The following is a 24763-nucleotide window of genomic DNA, read 5'->3' on the forward strand; positions in this document are numbered from 1 at the left end:
GGGGAAGAGACTGAAATATTTAATAAATAAATAAATAAAAATAAAATCCCAATTTATATTATATATGAATATATTATCTATTGTATACTTACTTAAAGTATATATCATTATATATAATACCTATCTATATATCTGTTGTGTGTGTAATAGTTAACAAAAAGAGACTATGGGTTTGATAGAGGAGGGGGTATAAGAGGGGCTGGAGGAGAAGGATGGGGGATGTTGTAATTATATTTTAATTAAAAATGAAATTGAGTAATCTCGTTTAAAGAAGCTGATTGCTTGTGGATTAGAGCTGTAAATAAACTGCTTTATGGAAAAAAAAAGCCCAAAAGACGTGGAAAATGAGACCTTTGCTTTGTTCTTGATTCTTTGGGGACTACACACAGCTTGTTGCCCTTTTTTATTTCTTATTTTATCAGTGTCTCTTGCTAATGCTAAGGAAGTTTTAAAGATTTTTTTGTGTGTGTATGTTTTCTGTTTCTACTTCTCTGGTTTTCCAGAATAGACATGATTCTATGAAATAAATTTTTTGTTTGAGAGAACAGTTGTCATGTGGAACTTCTGAGGGCTTTACTTAATTTTTTTTCTTTTTTTAAAAAATAATACTGGTGGGTTAAGAAAATACTTACATAGAGTAAATTAACAATATATTTTGCCTTCATTTAGTTCAGTAAAATTTCTCCTCCAAAGACAGCAAACAACTCTCATCATTTCATTACTATAAAATGATCACATCTTTTTTATCTAAGTGTCATAGGGTCAAAAATTAACAAAAAGACATCGGCAACTATATGTGCCTTTTAGAGATTTCAAAGTAGACTTTTCTTAATGACGCTGGGGTTGAAGATAAAATCAAATGAGAAATTATAACTTACGTAGAAATAAATACCACTGACTGTCTATTTCTGTCAAAACTAAGGGAATAAAAATGAAATGATTTGAAGGAAATTTCATAGATTTATATAGAAGTTACTAGCAAAAGAAAGATTGATAGTAAGTGGACTATTAACTTCAAGAAGTTAGACATGTGGCATAAAATAGATTCAAAATAAGTAGAATAAAGAATCAGGTAGCATCTACTAATACAGATGGTGGTAAAATCCAGAGTGGTAAGATAACAGTGGGTTCCATGCCTCTCAGCAGCCCAGAGTAGCTCAGGTCTCTGTCTTACCCAAGCTGCCATTTTCTGACTCTGGTCATGGTTATAAAATGTGTGTTCGCCAGGTCCAGCATGACTTGGAAAACCTAATGGGACAGAGTGGGAATGAAGATATGATAGATGCAGAAGGAATGATAGACACACACACAGAAAAGCTGGGATTGGGTGGGCTGTCCTTGCTCGATGTGGGGCACCTACTATGCTACCACCCTGGGAACTCAGTCTGTTTATTATGACCAGCACAGGAAAGAAGGGCTAGCTAGTGTCAGTTGGGGGTCTTTATAGGGAAGCAGTCTTCAGCTGTAAACATCTGGGTAGAGGAATCTGTGGTTGGATTCCCATGGATCTGAGGCATTGGGGGGTCCTTGACAGGGTTATACCCATTCACTCAGGATTTTATCTGCATCCCCACTTACAGGTGGTATTGGCCAATCACTTCACATTTGGAAGATGTAGCTTTCTCATTTGGATAGCTCCCAAATGTTTCATAGGCTTATTCTGAGTCTAGAGCAACATGCCATAAACTAAAATGCTAGGCCAGTTAAGCATATTTCTAAAAGTCAGTAAATATAAAGCTTCCCCATAAGTGTTAGAAGCAGGAGAAATGAAGAAGACATGAAAGGGGAGAAATGAGGCAGAGAAATGCATTCCATGGACAAACACCACCTTTTCCATTGACCTGTGTGGTAAGAACTGCATGCTTTTTTACATTCTGTAGCCTTGGAAGTCATCTGCTGCCTTCTTTCCCCTCGTTACTGCAATGATGAAAACAGGTGAATATTCCTCTCTTCTGATAATCTCAGCAAGGAAGTTCATGGCTGCTCTGTTTGGAAACAGCCTAGCTGGCCACCAGCTGATGAATGGATAATGAGAACATGGTATATTTGCACAACGGAATATTGTTAGGTTGTTCAGAAAACTGATATCTGTGGGTAAATGATCAGAACTAAAAAGAACCATTCCGATTGAGACACCATGGATTCATGAAGATAAAAGTCACCCATTCCTCTCATTCTGTAATGATAGCTTTGATTTTCAGATATGTGCGCTTCATTGGGAATACCCATAGAAGTCATGCAAATTAGTAAGGGGCTTTAAAGGGAGGGGGCAAACTCAGTGATATAAAGGTTAAAGGGGAACAGTAGAACAGGAAAAGTTAAAGTTAGGGGAGGGAGGGCAGGATAGTGGAGGGAATAGAGGGAAGGGTCAGGAATAGGTTAACCTCTTTTGGGGTTGTTGGTCTGTGAGTCCCATAGACCCCTAAACATTACAGGCTGTTGCCAATGTTATTGACTATCCTCTAGAACTTGATAGTCAGACGCTATTTCTGAAGACATCTTGGACTTGAATCAGAGAGCATAGAGAAACCAAGCTGATAATGACCTGGAAGCTTCACCCCCTACTGGCTAGCTTTCACAGTGCTGGAAGATGCTTTGCGTTTGACTGGAGGAGAAAAGCAATCACCAGTCCTACCCAGCTGTGAACTCCTGGAGTGACAGCAATGCCTAATCTGACAAGACATACCCATACCCGCTGGTGCAAAAGTGGCCTGGGCACGATGGGAGCAGCCACCCCCTTTCCCATTTGATTTAAGGCCTGCTTCTACAAAATGCAACTCATACCTGGAACAGTTACTGAGGCCAAGAGAGTACAACTAGACAGGTCATAAGCCCCAGAGGAAAACCTAGCACTATTATTTTGCTCAAAGTACATATTATTAAACTAACTCCTAGTGACCTAACTTTGTAAACGTTTATTAATGCATATATATATATATATATATATATATATATATACCCTTATCAGAGAAGCTTCTATTTGCAGTAGAAGGTGATTAACACAAAAGGACCCACAAAGGGTGCAAAGAATAAGAAACTGCATATTTCCCATCCCTAAGTGGGATGTACATATCACAAACCTTCCTCGAGAGACTAGGGAAGCATTGCAGAGGAGGGGGCTGAAAGAATGCAAGAGCAGAAGCATGGGAAATCACAAGGGTACAGTCTTCTCCTGGACACAGCAGGGAAGTTGCATGCATGGGCTCACAGTGGTTGTGACAGGACACACAACCCTGTGCCAGCTTGAGCCATACAAAATCCTAGCATGGAGAACAGAGGTGAACACTAAGTTCCACAGCTAGACGAGAAGCTATTGGCAGCAGAACCCTGCCAGGAGAGGGGGAGTTGGTGGTTTCCTTTAAGTATGTACCCCTGGTAGATCCACCAGGCTTTAGTAGCAGGCTACTAAAAGATATACAGGGCTCATGGATATAGGAGAAGCATGAATCGAACCACGTGGTTTATAATAAAGAAGACACAAAATGGGTATTAGGGCCTGGGTGGATGACCTAGAAAAAGTGGGGGGTGAATAGTAAACCACTTCGAATGGAATTCTCGACTGACTCATAAAATTAAAAGGGAACTATTCTTCATGGTGTATCACATAAATCAGACTGGTTCTATTTCCACCACCTCTGGAAAAACAAGCAGCCATTAAATGCAACTCTGGAAGAAACCGGGAAGTGGTGGAGAGCAAGTGAGAGTGTCTGACTCATGTTTGTGCACAAAATCGCCTTTCAGCGCCTGCCCACAGAGCTTTCAGGGGTGGGCAAGGTCATAAAAGGCTCGGCCACAGGGGCTCATTTATGTAATTTTGAACAAAAATTAAAACCAACACTTTCAGTCACTCGCTAAAAGAACTGTTTTGAGAAACCACAAAGCACACAGTTCAGTTTAAACTCACTGGCAAGGAAATCCAGGAAACAGCTATTTGGTAAAAATAATGATACTGGTGGTATGTAAATTACTTCCAGAGAGGTCAGTTTTCATGGAACAGTTACTGCCTTCTGAGTAACTGAATACTATTTGCACCCTTGTCTGTTATTTATGCTTCTGCACCCCCTTAGAGACCTCTGTATTAATTTGCTTGCTTGCATGCCCAAGGTTCATCATTTGTGATTGGAAATTATGTAAAAAGAATAATGCTACATTGGGAACGAGGAGGCCTAGGACCCATAGGCGATTGCTCAGATGCTGAACAAATTGGATGATTGGTTCAATTTAAATTAATTGCTTTCCACTAAGTCCCATTGTCTTCCCAGCAAATTAAGGAAGGCGGTCTGCATTAGCAGTTTTGAATTGGGGTAAGATAACTGAAAGGTGGAAGAAGGTAGGAGAACTTCATAATGTTAACAAGCACTGTTATGTACTGCAGAGGAATATATGTACTCCTATGAACAACAAATGAAAACAAATATAAAAGTATGTGGCGCATGATGGACCTATTTATATTTTAGCCTGTGAGAGTCAAGAAACTCTGCCAAGCACTGATGAAGGTAGGTAACTTCCCTAAACACCTTTTAGCTTGAAGTGCCTGTGGTATGAACACAACAGTTCTTCCACTGTGTCAAGGTCTAGGGAAGATAGAAAGGAAGGACCGCACAAGCCCTACAGATGCACACTGACTTCCTGCCTGCCTCTGTATCCTTAAGACTTGTGTCCACTACTTTTCTGTCTGTATTATCTCCAACCCATAATGGTTTCTAGAACATACAGGGGCTCAAATGGTTGTTTGTCAAATTAATTCTTCTCTGTTTAAGGAAATGCTTCGTTACCTTGAAAAGAAAATCTGGGGTGAGGATTTCTATCCTTACATACAAACAAATGTTTATGAGGATTGATTAGTTGTAAGGTCCATTTCTCCCTTATATTTAACAGTTCTGTTCAAGCCCATCATCAACTCTAGTCTCAGTCAGAGATAACGTTATCCTGTTCTCATTAAAAGTCGACAAGGCCTTCAGACAGAAAAGTGTAAAAATAAACGTCTGTCACATGAAGCATGATTTTCTTTGACATTAAATGCAGACTTGAGGGGTTTCTAAAATTGGAGAATATTGCATTTTTAGACAGGAAATATTGATTATATTACGAGAACACAGAAAGAGAGTAAGAGAGAAAACAATGTGTCTTGTTCTTAGACAGTACTCTGAGGGTTTCAAGGTTGATGGACTATTTTTCCACGCTACACATTTTTTTATTCTTGATCTAGTACAAGAGTCGTTCTGACAGGCTTGCAGCTACCACTGAGCGGGAAGAACTTGGAATGGAGAAGTCAAAGATTTAACGGAATGGAAAACTCCTTCAGGGAATATGAAGGAATCTAAGTTTCCAAAGAGTACATTTCCTGTCCTGTTCCCCTTGTTTGGCAGCTGGGTAACTTGGTTAGGAGTCTGTAGACTGTAAGAGGGGAAACAGCAGGAACCTAGGTTCTCATTCCGACTACACTGGTGCAGAGAGAACACACATTTCAGCATCGTGTCATGTCTAGGTTGCAAAGTTTTTCAATTTCCACTAAGCACCACCCTGTCCCCCACCCCTGACTATCAATGTAAGGAAATTCTTACTAATATACAAATGTAATAATGGATACAGGTCAACTTGAAGGGTGGGGAAGAAGAGAAAATTTTTGTTGTTGATGTTTAGACCCCGACATTTACCCTAAAGTTTTGGTAATGCATCAGCCTTAAGCCCACCTGCCTGTCCATTTGTTTAGAATCAATGACCACAACTGTAGTGGGATACCTAGAATTTCTAATTAGTAATTTTTCCTATTAGCGGGAGATGTCCCCTCTTGTGTGGCTGTTCCACACGGGGAGGATCCTGAAGGCTTTTAAGTGAACTAATTGTTGTCAGTGAGAATGAGTGACAATTGCCCCTCTCACAGAATCTAGAATCACCTGGAAGAAGGGACTCTGGGCATGCCTGTAGGGGGTTCTCTTGATTATGTTAGTTGATGGTCAGTGACCCTCTTGACTGTGAACAGGACCACTGCCTGCCAGGAGCACTGGGGCTATATGGATGGAGAATGCAAAGCTGAGCATTAAACACATTCATTGTGCCAGTCTTCCGCCTGCAGGTGACCAGGTGTTTCAAGCTCCTGCTGCCTCGGACTGTACCTTGACCTGGGACCTAAACTAAACCTTTCCATCCTCAAATTGCTTTTGTCAGAGTATTTAATCACAGCACTAGGGAAAGAAGCCAAAAGACTGCCCTTCCCCACACTGCTGAGTGAACAGAGCCATTGAGGTGTGTAGCCGGAAATAACCTTGACTATTCCCTTCTGCCATCACCTGTGCGCTAGCTATTTGTGTCACAGTATGGCAATTTTTATACTCCTGTGCGGAATATACTTCTCGAGAACTCATTTTACTTTTCTCGCTCTGCCTCCCGACGCTATGAGGTATTGGCTGAGAACACTCACAGTGAAGAAGGCAGGGGTAAGATTACCATGGCTTGTTACTTGTACAGGTAGCTTGGTTATTGACATGAATGCTAATTTGGCTCAAAAAAGTGCAGGCGTGTGCTGGTAAGCTACAATAAGAGGAGTTTTGTTGTGGGATATTTGTACTGTGTGAAAATGTATTCTATGATTGGTATAATAAAAAGTTGACTGGTCAATAGCTAGGCAGGAGGCATGGGCAGGACTTCCAAGTAGAGAAAGAACTCTGGAAAGAAGTTCTCCAAATGGGGAGGAAGCAGCATGGGTAGTTTGGAGAGATGAGGTAACACGCTGTATGACAGAACATAGATTAAAGTAAATGGGTTAATTTAAGTTATAAGTTAAATAACAAGCCTAAGCTAAGGTTGAGATTTCATAATTCATGAGTCTCCATGTCATTATTTGTGAGCTGGTGGTTCAAAATAAATCTGACTACAAAATCATCTTTAACTGACTTGTGCATGGTGCATATTCCATACTTGTGTTGATACAGATCTATATGTTACCTTTAAAAGTTTATATGTCTTCAGAACAAAAGAACCAGACACCAATAAAGTCAAGTAGCCTCTCAGAATGGCTCTATTATAGTTTCTTCAAAACTCTGCAGTCAGAGCAACTGCAAAGCTACTGAGATGGTCCAGCCTCACAGACTACTCTAGCCGCACTTCAGATAAGCTCTACACCTTCCTATCAGAGACTAAATAAAAAATAATATAGCTAGATCTCCCAGGACTTGACCATTATCTTATTTTTCTCTAAAGATGCTGTTACCCTCAGACAACAGGAAGCAATCTAGAGAACATGAATGACACCTACATTCCTAAGAGGTAGAGTGGGTGGTTTTTGGTCATTCAGTGGGTTATATATATTTGTCATTGTTTAGGGGAGTTGATTACAAGTTGATTACATGGTCAGGAAAAAAGCTGAACAAAGGAGATTATATTCAGGGATCTCTTTCTGAAGGGAAAAGGGGGTGATATAGTATAAAAATGATGGAATAAAAGGGTGGATTTTTGAATCTACTATTGAACAATCACTAGTCTCAAATATTTTATATTGGTATGGATTTTTATATATTGACTCAAATTTAAAGTTATTCTTGTTAGAACATACCTTATATTTCTACTCTTGCTTAGGATTTTTGTATATTGATACAAATTTAAGGTTATTTTTGTTATACTACATATATATGTATGTATATATATATGTTTCTACTCTTGTTTAAGGTAGTGTACCTATGCAGCTTATTTAAAAATGTAATGTAAATTTCTACTCTTTAAAATCTATTATTATAAACCATTCAGGATAATTAAGAAATGCAGGTTAGCAGTTAGTCATCTATAACAATAAAACTTGTAGTCATGTTAGGCGTTCTCAAGATCATACAGAAATATATTTTAGATAGATGGCCATTAAACACTTGAAAGACAAAGAATATAGCATTTAAGATTTTTTAATCACACAAGACTTTACATGACAATGAGACACATCTGCTTCTGACAGCACCAATTTACTTCAAAAGAGGAGAGTGGGCATCAAAGAACCTCCATATGAAAATTTATGGCAAAGCTATCCACTTGGCAAAGAAACTACTCTTGTCTCAACTGTTGTCAGAATGCTGTACAGATTGGACAAGCAGAACACAAAGTAAGTGCCAAACTTAAAGGTAGGACACTCCAATATTTCTGCTTCACAGAAAAGTCTATCAGATATTCTAGACCAGTAGGCTAAAGATGGATGTCCCACTGTTACAGAGGAAACTTGGGTGACTGTCCAGGCAGTCAAATGTCTCTGTTGTTTGTATAGTTTTGAAAATTGCTTACTCTGCACTTCCTGTTTGCTCGGGTAATATTATAGCCTTCTCATGTCTTTGATGGGGTTGAAGCCTAGATATTTGTAGTTACAGTTCTCCTTGTTACCAAATCTAGAAAAAATACTCACAAAAGAGGTATAAAGTATATAAAGCTGAGACACATAAAAGTTTAAATTGTCTATCTAAGAAAATGTTTTGAGGTATAAAAAATAGTTTGAATATGGTAATACAAGTTGTGATAAAATGGTTTAGATACAAAACTTTAAATTCATCAAGGTAAGATAAATACTAGAATATTTTCACCAAATATGCTAAATACAAGTAAACTTGACATTTTAAACATAATTCTTACTTGTTAACTGTTCTAAATATATGTAATTTTACTATATTAGAGTTGAAATCTTTCCTTTTTATTTAGACAATATGGGGGAAATGTTGTGGGATATTTGTATACTGCATAAAATGTATTGCTGTGATTGGTTTAATAAAGATCTGAATGACCAATAGCTAGACAGGAGTGCAGAAAGAAGTTTCTGTCTCACCCAGTCCTGCAGCCGTTCAGTCCCAAAGAAACACACAGAGGCTTATTATATTAATTATAAATTGTTGGCCAATTAGCTCAGGCTTTTTATTAACTATCTTACAACTTATTCTTGTAATAATTCTTGCCTATGTTTAGCCATGTGGCTTGGTACCTTTTCTCAGTAAGGCATTCTCATCTTGCTTCCTCTGCATCTTGCTCTGCATCTGGTGACTGACTCTCTGCCTTTCCTCTTCCTAGAATTCTCTTAATCTGGTCACCCTGCCTATACTTCCTGCATAGCTACTGGTCAAGCATTTTATTAAACTAATACAAATGATAAATCTTTACAGTGTACAAGAGCATTATCCCACAGCACAGGAGGTATAGTCTGGACTTCTGGGCAGAGAGAGGAAGAAGGAGGAACTGAGCTGCAGGAGATGCTGGGAGACATGGAAAGAAAATGGGAGGTGCAAGATGGAAGAGAGGTAACACCACATGTTAGAACATAGATTAATATAAATGGTTAAGTTATAAGAGCTAGTTAGGAACAAGCCTAAGCTAAGGCCAAGCTTTTATAATTAATAAGTCTCTATGTTGTTATTTGTGAGCTGGAGGCCCAAAGAAAAGTCCGACTGCAGAAATGTGTGCTATACTTGCTTACTAAACCCACATCAGGGCATGTTTGGCCATGGTTCAGTAACTAATCCTTGGGAATGATGGGTGCTTGTTCCTGCAGCCTGAAGGCTCTTGGTAAACACTGTTCCTTATCTGCTGGTGAGTTTTGTCTATGTGAACTTTACATCCTCCTGTCAGTGTGAAATCTAGAGCAGTGTTATGTCAAGAGGTGCCAGGTAGATTTATTTGGAGAAACAGTCTGAATTAAGACCCTTAAGGCAATTTGCCATACTGAGCAACATAAACCATATCCCAGCCCAGTCAGAGGCATGCCAAATGGGACACATTCCCCTCTAAGCCAAAAGCTTTCTTTGGAATCTTCAACCCAGTTTATCAGTTGGTGAGATGGTAAGGATGAGACACAAAGAGCCCAGTCACAGAGATCAAGTGAAGTCTCAACATGTCTGGTGAAGTGACTGCAGTGGGAAGAGTGATTTTCTTCAGGTATTGTGAAAGAGAGAATTTCCCAGGTTCCCTTTCCACTCCACAAAAGCCTTTCGCGAACTGACCTGACACGTGTCAGCTCTTCCTTACCAGGCGGTGTAATTAGGACCTGAGACAGACTGCAGACCAACAGAAGCATGTGGGTGACAGGACAGACGCGACTCCGCTGTTGTGTGCCACACTTGTGCCTAGCGCATCTTCGTTTCACGTCTTGGTCAGCTGTCCCAGAGAACGAACCAGATCAGGACCTGCCTTAGCTTCTCGATGGTTATTTATGTATTTATCTTTCACCGAGCCTTTTATTCTCCAGGCTCACACTTCAAAGCCCATCAGCGTTGCTCAGCAATCAAGACTAGTTTCCTTCAGATTTGACAAGTTTATTTTCTCAGATGGAAACCATTCCAAGCTGAATAAATAGTGGGCTATATTGTTTAAATTTTGTGTGTGAGAGGGACGGCATGTCATACCCTTTCCTTTTCCTCCAGTGGCTACAAAATAGGCCCCAGGAATCTAAAAATGGAAGACACATTTATTACAGCAGTGCCTGGGAGCAGGGAATCATTAGACACCGTGTCAGTGTTGCCCTCGGAAATCACACACTTCGCTATTTAATGAGAGTCCTGAAAGTTTGCTTCTGGCAAAAAATGGGACCCCCAAAGTCTCTGCTGGGAAAGAGATTATAAAAATAAATTTTCAAATAACCTCTCCAGCTGTGCTTCTTTGTTATCTTCATAAACTATGCATCAGCTCCTATGACAGGATTCAATTTTATTAGGGATTATGCTATACATAATGCTGCTGAATTATTTTCAATATTCAATTTAAAATAATGGCTTTAGTAACCTAATGACTTTTAGAAAGTAGGTCTCTGGATGGGGAGATTTCTACCTGATCAGAAGTCAGGGATGCGGGTAGACCAAGCGTCTCTAAGAGAGAGAACACCTCAGGGTCTTGCATTTCCTCAAAAGCCACATTTCGGTATTTGTCCAAAGTCCCTCCACTGGATACTAATGGAATCCGTTTGCTATAGCAGTGAAGAGATAAGAACCAATTAATAGAATGGCTTGTTCCAGCCCCTGTGACTCAGCGGAGGAGCCAGAAGCCAGCCGCTGCTCCCTCCACAGCTGGCTGTGAAAGCCAGGTAGACACAGTCTTATACATTCTTTCCTCCTAGTATTTCTTGCCAGGGAGAACCCATGGTGGCCATTCCAATGTGCACACTTCCCTCCCCGAGGAAGACTGCATTCACACTTTGTATCGGTCCAGTCTTTCTCAGTGAGCTTCTCCAACTGCACTTGTCGTACTTCCAGTAGCAGGAAAACCAGACTTCTGGGGAACAGAAATGCCACCCTCATTTGCATGTCTAAAAGCCACTTGTTTCTATAAAAGCTGTTCTTCTGTGTGACTATTGAATATTTGCAGGTGCAAGTTTCCAAGAGCCTGAGATGAGGTGGTGGCAAATACGGCCCTTGAAGTAAAAGATGATGAAAATAAATCAAATGATCATCATCAAATTAGTAACAACTGAAGTGAGAGCGGGAGACGTGGTGGTGAGGAAGCCCCCATCCCATGAAGTGCTCATAATGAATCTAATAAGAAGCTGAAATGACAAGGATAATGAGCGCCATGCAAACCGTCTTTGAAAGCTTTTCTTTTTTGGTCTGGTTGTTTGTCGCTAAGTATGCACCTGGCATACGACAGTCCCAAGTACTCTTGCCTCAAGGCTGTGCTGCCTTTGAACTTTATTTCCTTCCTGGTCTCTCATCCACTCATGGTTTCCGTTGTGTAATACCTGTAGATCATTATTTCCTTTATCCTATTTAGGCTTCTTTGTAAGCAATCAAAACAGGCCCTGGCTTCTGCCACCAGGGAGAATTTATTGGAAAGAAGTATGGCAGCTCTCAGGGGAAAAAATGCACCGAGTGCCAGGGCTCTGCTGGCAGGAATGAATAGAAGGTCTCAACAAGGTTCTGCTACTACAAAGAGCAGGTGAAAAACAACTGTGCATCTTCCTATACCTGTCCTAAAGATTCCTGTCCCAGGGAAAACATCTGGTGGACCTGACTCCAGAAGCTGTCAATCATTTTAGCAAGGGAGGGTGACACATCTTGCTTACTATATTATATCGAGTGGAACACGGGGGTTAATACTTAATTGACCCTGGGATATGAGTATCAGTGGAAGTGAGAATGGATTGTGAACAGAGGCACCAGCACATGGCCACTACACTCTGCTAGACTAGGCTCTTTTCCTGTCTATGTGTCTTAATGTTTAGCTGAGAAGGTATGGAAGTCAAGTTACAGATTCATGAAATTCATGATGATCACTTACTCGGTCTGTCGATCTGCTCTGGGATAGCCTAACCATGGCCGGAAAGGAACATAGAAATACCGCCAGGTACAGGAGCACTTATTACTGTATCATGGAGTCTGTGATGCAGAGTTGGGAAATCTGATTCTCTGATGAACTGTACTCACTTATTCCAATACTCAAAAGATCAGCACCGAGGCTTGGGAGGTCCAGGATGTAATGTATTTGCTGCGCAAGCATGAGCACCTGATTTCAGTACTTCAGAACCCATAATACAAAACAAAACAAGTAAGCAAAAAACTGAGGGCCACAGCATGTGTCTGATATCCTTGTATTGAGGAGGTAGGGACAGGAGGGTCCTTGGGGCTTGCTGGCTAAGTAGTGTAGCCAAATAGCTAAGCTCCACGGTCAGTGGGTGAGTCCATCTTAAGAAATTAGAGGGTCAGGGATTGAAGAAGACACCTGATGTAGATCTCTGGCCCACACACATGCATGTACATGTACACACACACAGACACAAACACCACACACACAAGATTTAGATTGAGTGAATGGGATGCTTTAGCCTTGCTGTTGACCTGATAGTTTATTGTAATGTCTGCCCTTCAAGCCTGCATATCAGCTCAGTTCTTCAGGATTTCAGAACCACAAAGAGTAAATGAAATATGGTAGTGAGATATAGATGCATATGGACAAACAAGTCCCCATTCATTGCAGCTAAAAAGATACTTAAAAAGGAATTTGTAAGTCTAATATGAAGATAACCATAAAAATTTACTGAGGGCCATAAAATGACTTAAATAGAGGGACATAATTCTCAAATTATTTTCTGTTTGAAACACAACATTATTTTCAATTCGTTTAGAAGTAAAAATATGAGTAATATATAAATAGCACAGGGGTCTTTAAAATGAAGATAAAATATAGGATATTGATCTAGAAGATAAATCTATAAATCCATATACTTATATGTAAATTATAAATATATTAAAGTGTTGACTGAGGTTTCTGTCCCACCCGGTCCTGCAGTCATTCAGTCCCAAAGAAATACACTGTCCTAGTAGCTCAGGCTTCTTATTAACTCGTATAACTTATATTAGCCCATAATACTTGTCTGTGTTAGCCACGTGGCTTAGTACCTTTTTCAACAAGGCAGTCACATATTGCTTGTTCTGTGTCTGGCTTCCTCTGTGTCTGGGTGACAACTGTGGACTGAAACTTTCCTCTTCCCATAATTATTGTTGCCATGCCTCTACTACCTGCCTGGCTACTGGCCAATCAACATTTTATTAAAAATAATACAAGTGACAGGATAAAAGACCATTGTCCCATAGCATTAAAGTTTTGATATTTATTTATTCTTATTTTAAGTTATAGGTTAAAGTTAAAGTTATCATATGTGCTTGCCTGTGCACCATATGCTTGCGGTTCCTATAAAAACTAGAAGAGAGTGGTTGGATCCCCTGGAGTTGGAGTTACAGATGGTTGTAAGCCACCATGCAGGTGCTGGGGAACAAACATAGGTCCTCTGAAAGAGTAGTCAGTGCTCTGAACTACTTAGCAGCTTTCCATCCCTGATCTATTGTATATTAAGATAAACCATGAAGGTGAAAATAATTTAAAGAGTGAACACAAGCTAAGTAAACAACAGAAAGTCAAGAACATACACACAATACATGATATGCAGATGCATTTAAATCTCTGCGTTGTTAGAACAATTGGCTTAGGAAGGAAATCAAATCCCTATTCTACCCCACAAATAAAACCAAAGAGCTACTGCAATAAAGCATATACATATTTGGGTGTTGTAGAACGGGGATAAACTTATACAAAACATGAAAATTTCTACACAACCACATTACCTGATACAAGCAAACAAAATATAAGATATTTAAAAGGAAACAGGGGCCTGGAGAGAAGATTCCATGACTGAAAGACTGGCTAAGCAAGCACGAGGAAGAGAGTTCAGATCCCCAGTGCTCCTATAAATGACAATCCGGTGTGATTACCCATTTGTAATCCCATCACTTTAGAGATGGAGCAGGGGATCCCTGAGGACACTGGCTAGCTAGACCAACTAAATTAGTGAGTTATGGCCTCAGCAAAGACCATGCTTCAATAAATAGAATAGAATACAACCAAAGTAAACACCTACATCAATCCTTGGTCTTCACATTCATGAACACCATATACACATGCATGCATATGAGTGAACACACACATATATACACTCACACAATAAATACAATGAAAAGGAAGATGCATATTGAAGAATATTCATAGAATATATAACAAATGACAGCTTAATTTGCTTGATAAAAAACAATGAAAACAAAATGTGGCAAGATGAGGATTTGAATGAGAAGAAAGGACAAAGGGACTGACAGGTGGTTCAGCAAAGAAGAGATGCAGATAAACAAGCAGCATGCCATTAGATGCTTTTGTTCAGTAGGAGGGGAGGACAGAAGGAAATGGAACGTGATCTGTTCAGCGTGTTTAACAGGTTGATGGGAGTGAACACCCATGTTGGCAGAAGCACAAGGGGGCATGATTTTTACAGAAGACAATTAGAACAGTTCCCCATAAACAAAACATTAGCCCAGAAAGTTTGTTTTTAGGCAGTTTTATAAATAAAATCCACATACCTAGTGTGGTAGTTTGAATGTAACTTGCCCCTGTGAGCTCATAGGAGTGGCACTATTAGGAGGCGTGGCCTTGTTGAAGGAAGTGTGTCACTGTGGGGGTAGGTTCTGAGGTCTCTTTTGTTCAAGTTTCCCTCAGTGCGACCCTCAGACCATTTCCTGTTTCCTACACAATATAGGATTCTCAACTACTTCTCCAGCACCATGTGTGCCACCATGCCACCATGTCCCACCATGATGATAATGGACTGAACCTTGGAAACTGTAAGCGGAACACCCTGATGAAATGATTTACTCTTTAAGAGTTGCCATGGTCATGGTATCTCTTCACAGCAATGGAAACCCTAACTAAGACACCTAGCTATAAGGATTATTACCTAAAAATTATTAGTACTAAAAACTGTAAATAATCAAAACACTTGGTAGAAGTTTATGTGCCACAGTATTGAATGTCACAAAAAGCATTTATTATAAACTGTTGAGTGAGGAAAGCAAGTTGCTTATCACTTTTCTAAATTAAATTTAGACTGAATATCTAAATGCCTGAGTATATTTAAGTACATATTCAATTTGTTGTATGTGAATGTAAATATATATGCATACATTTTGTTAAATGGACACAATATAATGTAAATAATAGCTATAAGTAGGAAGTAATGATACAAATTATTTCTAATTTGTTTCCTTCTGTGAATGTATATTTTTCAAAATTTCATACAGTAAATATGTCTTTCCATAGAATTAAATAAAACGTAAAGATATATATTTAAAAACAGACATGCTACAGTCAAAGTGACAGAAATTCTGTTTTCAAGGCCAAGTCATATGTGAAAATCAAACTCATAGACCCTATAAGAGATAAACTAGGCATGAAAGGCTCACAGACCTGCTTCCAGTGTGATGTCCTTGAGGACCTGTGTTGGGGAATATTCCTTTACATGTGTGAAGATATGTCACTGTGATTGCTTTAATAAAAAGAAAAATAGCCAATAGCAGGCAGGATTTTCAGGGCAGAGAGAATGCTGGAAAGAAGAGGGCAGAGTTTCGAGAGTCACCAGCCAGTCAGAGAAGCAGCAGTATGGTCAGTACAGAGTAAAGGTAATAAAGCCATGAGACAGAAAACAGATTAATAAAAACGGGGTAATATGAGTTGTAAGAGCTGGTTAGTAACAAGCTATCGGCTGAGGTTTCATAATAAGTCTCTGTGTCATGATTTGGGAGCTGGCAGGAGGGGCAGAAAAATCCACCTACAGACGCATTTGGCAATGCCTGGGTTCAGGGAGTCTTTCTGGGAAATGGCGGCACATGGGTACCATGTCCAGGTCCTCCATGTTGCACTGCTCATATGCCAGACAAGCAAGTCCTCATGACTTCTGGTCTCAAGCATTCCTTAGTTCATCCCATTTTATTTTTATTTTTTTAAATTTATTTATTTATTTATTAAAGATTTCTGTCTCTTCCCCACCGCCGCCTCCCCTTTCCCTTCCCCTCCCCCAATCAAGTCCCCCTCCCTCATCAGCCCAAAAAGCAATCAGGGTTCTCTGCCCGGTGGGAAGTCCAAGGACCACCCACCTCCATCCAGGTCTAGTAAGGTGAGCATCCAAGTTCATCCCATTTTATACCTCCCTGTATTCACTGCTGTGTATTTATTTGTTAGGCATATGTTAAACCGCTTTATCTTTGCACCACGCTAATTTGCTGTGGTCTAAAATGGTATCCTTACACTGAGATAAGATGAGAGAATTTCACTGGGTATGAGACCCTCAGATTTCTTCAGAGGTAATTATGAGAAATGACCACATAAAGAACACGTCTCCAACTTCTTCAAAATTATTATTAAAGACATTTCTATTCAGGTGCTCAAACTCCACAAATGATGATCCAACTGATAAAATCTCCTAAAATTTTAGTAGTCCCCTTAAATTTTTTTGGTTCATTTTTATAACTAAAGTGACTCCCTCTGACAAGGCTGTTTTAGTCCCAGGCTAGTCAACATGGTCTCTTTTGACTTTGGCTCCCAAAGAGCACAGGGCTATGCTTATTGCCAAACTATAGCAACACACAGCTGCCTAATTTTGCAGAAAATCTCTATCCCAGAACATGGATGTTTATACTCAACTAAGAGGTCCCACGATATGCATGCATGGCTGGTATTATGAGTTGTCGCAAATCCAATTTGGAAATAGGCAAGGATTAAATAACACATAAACACACAAGTGATTTGTCTGCTTGGTCCTTGGCAATAGGCAATGCTCGTACCTAGCTTGCTTTGAATCAAATGCCTATTAGGCATATTGCCTAAATCTGGAGCACTGCTCAGGAGAGCCTTCTGCTGGGTGCAGCCATAGACATTGGGGTTTTCCTGCTACTAAAGCCCACCTGCAAGGGCTCATCTTGTGAGGCTGAATCCTTAGTCTTCAGGCATCCAGTGAGGGAGTCAGGTTGGAAAGGTAAAAGAGCAAGGTAGAGTTTCCTGTGGACTGTAACCTTACATATAGTTTCTAGAACAAGATCTCATTGAAAGGAATCCAGAAATAGAAAAATCTTCATTCATATAAATGTACCAGTTTTAGATGTGTGTGTGTGTGTGTGTGTGTGTATGTGTATGTGTGTGCACTCAAATGTCTTTATTACAAGACACTTCCTAACCTTTCTAGGAGGTGAAGTATTTATTCTTAACTGTTATCATTGTGTAGATAACTTCACAACTTATGTACAGAAGAAGGTACAGAATATGGAGAAAAGGGGAACAATGTTTTTGAACAGCTGTGGTAGGAGAGGTTGCCTGTATTGTTTCATTTGAAGGGCATTATGTACCCTAGCACCCAGATGCACACTCTCTGTAGCAAACTCCCCAGTTACACAGCATGGTAACACATAATATAGCAGTCTTTGCATGGCAATAATTTGGATGAAGTGCCCAGGAAGATGGACTCTGGTGGTACAGTCTTGGTTAGACTGTCATGAGAACCTTCTGGGCAGTTTTCTGGCTAGAACCCTGTAGGAATGTGGGCTCATGAGGCTGTGTAATGTTCCAGGTCAGCTTATCAATTGGTCATCATGCTATATCGATGGACATGGCAGCAACGCGCAGAGATGGCCAGCCTCAGAGCAAAGAGACAAAGCAGGCTCCTGGGACCCAGTGACCACCCTCTCTTAGAGGCCATCCTGGTCTCCCACAGAGGAGGTTCATTTGCCATGGGCCTAAGGGCTTGGATTTGACTTTTCTAGCTTTAGCTCTCAGCCTCACCACTCACCACACAGTCAGCTGGGGCACCTCTTACTTTTGAGTCTTTCTGGAGACAGAGGAGATCATCTGGGATAGGCAATAAACTGGTTTGTGAGACATTCTTAATGGGTGTTGATTTTAATTGTTATTTAGATTATGCATCATTAGAAAGAAAATACCCCAAGGACACTGGTCTTACTATGGGTAACGGGTATAGTAGAGCATAGTAGAGATTCTTGCCACTTGCTTGTCAGTTAAAACGTCATGGGGAGAAATGGACCCAGGATTGAAACTAGAGGGCAGCAGGAAGTCAGACTGCAGTGGCTTGGTGACTCTTGTACATGGAAATCACCTGATAAGTACGGCCACCCTAGTGGAGCCTCTGCAGTGACAGGACAGCCATTTGGTTGGAAAATTCATAGCAAAGGATTCAAAGTGCATAGGACCTAAGACAGCTTTCTCTGGATTTTACTATCCAACCTCAGAAGACTCTGGAGACTTTCTGCTGTATGGGACATTACACTGCAGAGCCACCCACTGGTTTTTGGCTTTTTGACTTGTCCGGGCAGCTGTGCAAAGAATACGCACACTGCTGTTTGTGAGCTGTGCACACCCTGGAGGGGCTGTCCACACTGGAGGTTGCTGCCACGTCACTCCCCCCAGCAAGGCTGGCTGTGGGCAACCCTTCCCAGTGCATACAGCCTTTCATATGTAAAGTCATCCATCATAACCTTAAGCCGGTGCTTTCAACAGCCCCTCCTGTCCAAAAAGGAGAAAAGAACATTTTGAAATCATTCTGTTAAATTATTTTGCACAAAGTGGATGGATTTTTTTTATTAGTTCTCTCCAGAGAACCCTGCAGAGGCTGATTCTGATAGAATCCATTTGATTCACTGTTTAAGAGTGCCTTCATTCCCCCTCCTGCTGGGCCAGGGAGAGCACACATACACCAGGCCACATTCCCAGGTCTTGCTCACACTGCATCATGAAGTACTGACCTGTTAAGCCGGCAGCCTCTGCAGACAGGAAGGCACTCCAAGAAAGGAGGAAAAAAAGTCCCGTTTCCAGCATCGGGAACTCACAAAGCTTGGTAAATTTGGTCAAGTGACAAGATGTGTTAAGGAAAACAACCACTGTTTTTGTAACTAAATCTGCTTGTTGGCTAAGAGGAGTGGATCTGGTGATGAGAGTCGCAGAATAAAAGGCTGATTTTTCATATCTGAGTAGGTGTAGCACACAAGCCCGAAGAAGGGGAGCCTGGGTTTATGCTTCACTGAAGGCTCAATTAACCCATAAAAATTCAAACCAGTGCTCAGATTTTTTTTTTAAAAAGTATATACTAAGAGTAAACCCAGCAGGCTGTGGGTATGAAATCCCCTGAGTGTGGTTTGGCCCTTGGAGTATCACCCCAGAAACACTGGCAGGAAGAGGAAGGCCAAGCAAAGGGAGTGAGTCTTGGAATCAGGAGCCCCTTAGGGGAGGTGTGGTGTTGGTCCCTAGGATGAAGCCTGAGGCTAGCTCCTCTGTAGAACCCCGTTTTCTAGGGGTGGAAACAGGGCAAGAGATGTAGTTATTCGCCGCGAGAAGGGAACTGAGCAAGCCCTTTTGGTATTAACAAATGGAGGAGAAACGGTGTTATTTTTAAGTCAGGCACCTTTTGGCAAGCAGTGGTTAATCTGGCCAAAGGTGATACTTGGGCAATAATCTGTAAACTATACATTAGAAAGAAATTAAAGGACAGGGACCCAGGATGGGCAAAGAATGGGCTATGTGGAGATGGTTAGGAGCCTCTGATGATGAGAAAGTGTTATGTTGCTAACATGTTTGTTGGGCACAGAGTGCTCCGGAAAATAGCGAGACGTGATTGGCTTGCAATCTTATGCTTTTAGAAGAAAATATGAAACCTATTCTACATTAAAAGATGAATAGTGTATGTTATGTAGGGGAAAACATGGACTTTAACCTTTAGGATGGAGTATTTGTGTTCAGTCCTTGGCTGTGTGACTTCTGAGCAGTGTGTGACTGATCCCCACCTCTGTCCCATGGGACTTGGCAATAAGAACAGTTCATCTCCCCCTGAGTCTGGAGAGTGAAATGAGGTATGAGAAGCGATTTGTTAAAATTTAGAAAGTCCGAATACCAAGAGTCAGAATGGCCCGACTTGAAATGTGCTCTCCCCTTACTCAGGCATCGAAACCACTGAGTGCCTCCCATTCTCCGGGGGAGAATGAGATGCTGGCATTATCTGACCATTGGCACCAGCCCCTATATAGAATGGCACTCAGAACAGTCCTGGCAGGCCGTGAGTTTTCTGTTGGTGGTTTAGGTTAACTTCTTTTGGCAAAACATCCTTCCTGAAAACATGTCTGGAAAGATCTTGATGTGATTCTCCGCGTGGAATAAAGAGGAGTTTACCTTCGGTTCTCCCTGCATCCCCCTTTGTGGGTTAGGAGGGAGGCTTTGCTTCTCTTCAGGTTAGCTCTCCTAATATTTTCGGTTTGTTGTAAAGGGAAGGCTTCCACCTGTTTGGTTGTCAGAGTCGTATATCTAAGTAGGCTATAGAAGGTCCCTTCCTTCAACCTCCTCCAGGAAGTCATTAGGTCTGAATTGAAGTGCAAGCCTGGAGCCTGAGGACCTGACCTGAGAAGACTATCTTAATGCGGTCACAGTGTCCATGGTAGGGGTGGGCAGACACCTGTGTATGCCTGCCTCTTCTACAGCCTGTCTATGGAGCCGGCTAAAACTGCCAAGCACCACACAATTGACCCCCGTGTGATAATGGAACACCTTTCATTGGCCCCTGTCTCATCTACCTCTCTAGGCTCTTTCTTCCAGATGTGACCTGACCTCTTTCCAACTTCCAGCTTCCAGGACTGTTCCCTTTCCACGCTGGCCTGCTCACTTCTGTGTCCACACGTCCTGCTCACACCAGCCTGACGGGAGGTCTGATTCCAACTTTCCCACTTCATCTCTGCCAGCAGGGTAGAAAGCCTGGGTTTGAATAGCCCTGAAACACCCTAGCTGTATGGCCACAGTCAAATTGTTTTGCTTTAATTGTTTGAGATTCTTTGGCTGTACAATTAGATCTATCTACCTTCCAGGATCCTTGCACAAAGTGTCTGAGCGAGAAAGGAAAAATGTTTAGGGTAGTGGAGGGGTGCCAACGTTCCCAGTCAATTCCAACTGGTATTAATACCACCATGGTATTCTCACTGTTGTGGGAACCAGGGTTAGTATGGGAGGACCCTTACCTCCTTAATCTTCTGTGTCAAGAGAGGGCATAAATAACATGTCCTATAGGGTGGATTCGAACGAAAGGGTCCCTGGGAAGGCCTTGGCACATGCTGTACCTTCCGTCGGTGTTTCCATCATCATTATGACTACTCTAGTCCAGACAGCATGTGCCCTCTGCCATAGCTCCGCCTAAAGACTAGGACATAAAAAGAAGCCACTTGTCGCGACCATCATTTCTTCATTCCCCCTCCACGGCACAGTTGTGAAGCATTTAAAACCCCATTGGTCGCTGTCCTGGCCCGCCCTATCCTCTGCTAACTGACAGCAGAGCTCACTGACTTTCTCAACTGTAGCTGGTGCTATTCTGTTTTGGACCATGGCTCTTCAGTTCTTTCTCTTTACCTCCACGTAATCAGTCCTGGTGTCCCACGCTCACAACTTTCCTTAGGTGCCGGTTTTTCTAAGCCTGTCTAAGAGAAAACACCGGCAACAGCGGTAGACTTGACGGTGGGCAGAGAAAGAACCTGCCCCCTCTGCTGCTGGCACTGATCCAATGCCTCCTGGTCACCCAGAGTCGGGGCTTCAGCTAGTGCTGTATCGAATTCAAACCGGTCTCACCACTCACTGCTGAGGAGGCCGTTCAGCCTCCGAAAGACTTCATGCTTGTTGGCTGCTCTACACTGTCCCCGGCTTCCACACAGTGACAAAGGATATCAGTGCTGTGACAACTGCATATGCGGAGCCCATTGCAAAGGAGCCAGCGAAGATCCCTAGGAAGTTCCCCACGGACTGGAAGAAGGCGGCAGTGTCAAACGCGTTGGGATTCTCCTTGGGGCTGTAGATGGATATGGAGCTGTAAAGGGAAAAGGTAGCATAGTCAGTGGCAGCCAGAGTTGCGCACTTCCTTCTGGGAGAGGCACCCTTTCCAGTGGTGCTGCTGAGAGGAACCGACAAGAAAAACTGGGGAATGAGGTAGAGAGAGCAGCAAGCGCTCCTTGTCTCTTCCAGGCCAATCCCAGGGTATCCATAGACTACTGCCAGTCAGTAAACATTTGTATATTGGGAGAGCCGTAAAGAATATTGTTTCTGAGCAAACTAGGCATTAAAACATGGTAGGTGTGTATGGAATCTGCTGAGACGATAGAGAGCTGTGAATTATTTAGTGGTCGTAAGTCTTCAGTGCTGTTATAGATTCACAAATGTCCCTGATAAAAAGTGCACTTTTATGGCCTGTGCACAAATGGGCGATACAAATCACAGCATGCACAAAATATTCTGCCGTGATCTTGTCATAAGTCACAAAGCATTCCTCTCTCCAGTGTAACCCTGTGGACAGAGAGCCCCGGTGGTGTGCAGAACCCCACAGTATGTATTCACTCCCTGGACAGGCAAAGCCCCCGCTCTCCCACAGAGATAAATAGCAGCACCCACCCAAGGCCATTTCTCACATCTAGTTCTCGTGCCAATAGACAGAGCTCCCCAGAGAAATGCAACCCACCAACAGGCAGTCTGTTTAGTTCATTTCTTTATTTGTTTTCAGACAGGGTCTTTTTCACTCTGTAGCCTGGTCTGGCCCCAATTCACAGAAATCCTCCTATATCCACCTCCCAAATGGACAGTAGGCGTGGACCATTCCACTTGCGTACATAGATGTTTCTGAGGATGCTAATTTGATTTTTTTAATGGAGGCTTCAAATCCTAGCGTGCTAATGAGAAGGACTAGGTGTGTCCTATATTAGGGACTATAAACACCTCACAGTACAGCATTAAAATGAGCTGGTGCACTAACCCTGAACGCTTAGGGAGAATAACAAAGTTAGACTTCAGAGTTTTTATTTTTTATAGTTTTAATTTTAACATGGATTTTTTAAAATTAGCCAAAAAAATTAAGGATTTGGCAGTGCATTCTGGAAAGGACTTCGTAGCTGTGTGGAGAGGAAAAAAAGCACACATGCTGACTGAGATTATACAGGATTATAGAGAATGTAACTGAGTCCTTCACGCCAGGATGGCTGGAGCCTGCTGCCTCTCTGCCTCTGGACACTAGTTAGGAACCGGTAGGAGGGCTAGATTCCAGCCTTCCCTCGGGAAGATGTGTAAGGAAAGGTGGGCCTGTTCAATGTTCTTTGGGTTTCTATGGATGCCTTTAAGCCCCCAAAGCCGGCTGGACCCTTCTGCTTTGATCTCTTAATTGGAGAAGGAAGATGAATGGTGGTGAGCCCTGAGGTATGTGTGTGTGTGTATGGGGGGGGGGGTGCTTCTCCTTCTGTGGGATGCTAGGCTTTCAGCAAAGCAGAGGAGCAAACACACCCGTGAGTCTTTGTAATTGTCAAGCCCTGGAAAGGTGTTAAACCCCAGGGCTGCTGGAAACCTAGAACTGGAGCGGGGGAAGCCAGAGTTCACGCTGACATTCCCTACACAAATCTCCATTTCCGTGAAGAGATGTGAAAGGGAGACTCCTTCCCTTTCTTTCAAAGTATTTTAATTAATTAATTAATATATAGTAATATATAGAGCTTTGGAAATAACTCTAAAGTTCTGGAGGCTGTACCAGTGGCTCTGACCCTTTGAGCTGGCACCTCTTCACCCCCATCTCCATCTGGCTGTGTGTGTAATAGTCCTTCTGTACACTGTGACTATGTATTATTTTCATTGGTTAATGAAGAAGCTGATTGGCCTATAGCAAGGCAGGGTAAAGTTAGGTGGGACAATCAGACTCAAGATTCTTGCAGAAAGAAGGGCAGAGTCAGAGAGTCACCCCAGATACAGAAAGAATCAAGATGGGCTTTCCATACTGAGAAAAGGTACCAAGCCACATGACAAAGCATAGATAAAATTATGGGTTCATTTAAGTGTAAGAGTTATCCAGGAACAAGTCTGAGCTCTCGGCCGAGCATTTGTAGTTAATATTGAATCTTAATGTCTGTTATTTGGGAAGTGGTCATGGGACAGGGAAACTTCTGCCTGCACCATCTCCCTGGAAATGTTATTTCTGGGTGCTCCTGGTATTCCCAGTGACAGCTGGTGACACCTTATGCCATTACCTGTGGGCTGCTTTTCCTCAAACCAGTCTCACTTTTATCCAGGTATAAAAGCTTTCATTAAAGAATACGTATAAAATTTCAAGTTTGATATGCTAAAAATATTTTGATAACATATGTGAGAAAGTGTACATTAACGAAAAGTTCCTGTGTGTGACCTCAACTCATCTTGCTGGCCCCACTGATTTTAAAGTATCGTCTTTGGGACATGTTGTCCTATTTCTGTCCACCAAACATGATAGAGCCTATGCTTATGCAGTTCCAAGTGATTCTCTGTGATGTCTGCCTTACTAGAAGAGAAAGGCATAAAAGCCCTTGGTCCAGGGAGGCAGTCCATTGATTTTGTTGGTCGTAAGTCTTCCCAGAATATAATCACCGGGTGCCTGCTCTACGCTGGGTGACATTACATGCTG

At 41.7% G+C, this 24763-nt stretch overlaps 1 protein-coding gene across 1 annotated transcript in view; it reads right to left on the minus strand.

Annotated features, from left to right (window-relative positions):
* The window catches only part of Slc9a9 (solute carrier family 9 member A9), a 548379-nt gene that overhangs the window by 275503 nt on the left and 248113 nt on the right, over positions 1-24763 (minus strand). Inside the window, exons 7-8 of the mRNA XM_050157298.1 lie at positions 22024-22162; positions 19074-19179 (exon numbers count right to left, since the gene is read on the minus strand). Coding sequence (XP_050013255.1) covers positions 19074-19179; positions 22024-22162 — 245 coding nt within the window. The remainder of the gene's footprint in view (positions 1-19073; positions 19180-22023; positions 22163-24763) is intronic.

This window comes from Alexandromys fortis, unplaced genomic scaffold, assembly GCF_014885135.2.
Source record: "Alexandromys fortis isolate MF-2015 unplaced genomic scaffold, M_Fortis_MF-2015_v1.1 scaffold_85, whole genome shotgun sequence".
Classification (NCBI taxonomy): domain Eukaryota; kingdom Metazoa; phylum Chordata; class Mammalia; order Rodentia; family Cricetidae; genus Alexandromys; species Alexandromys fortis.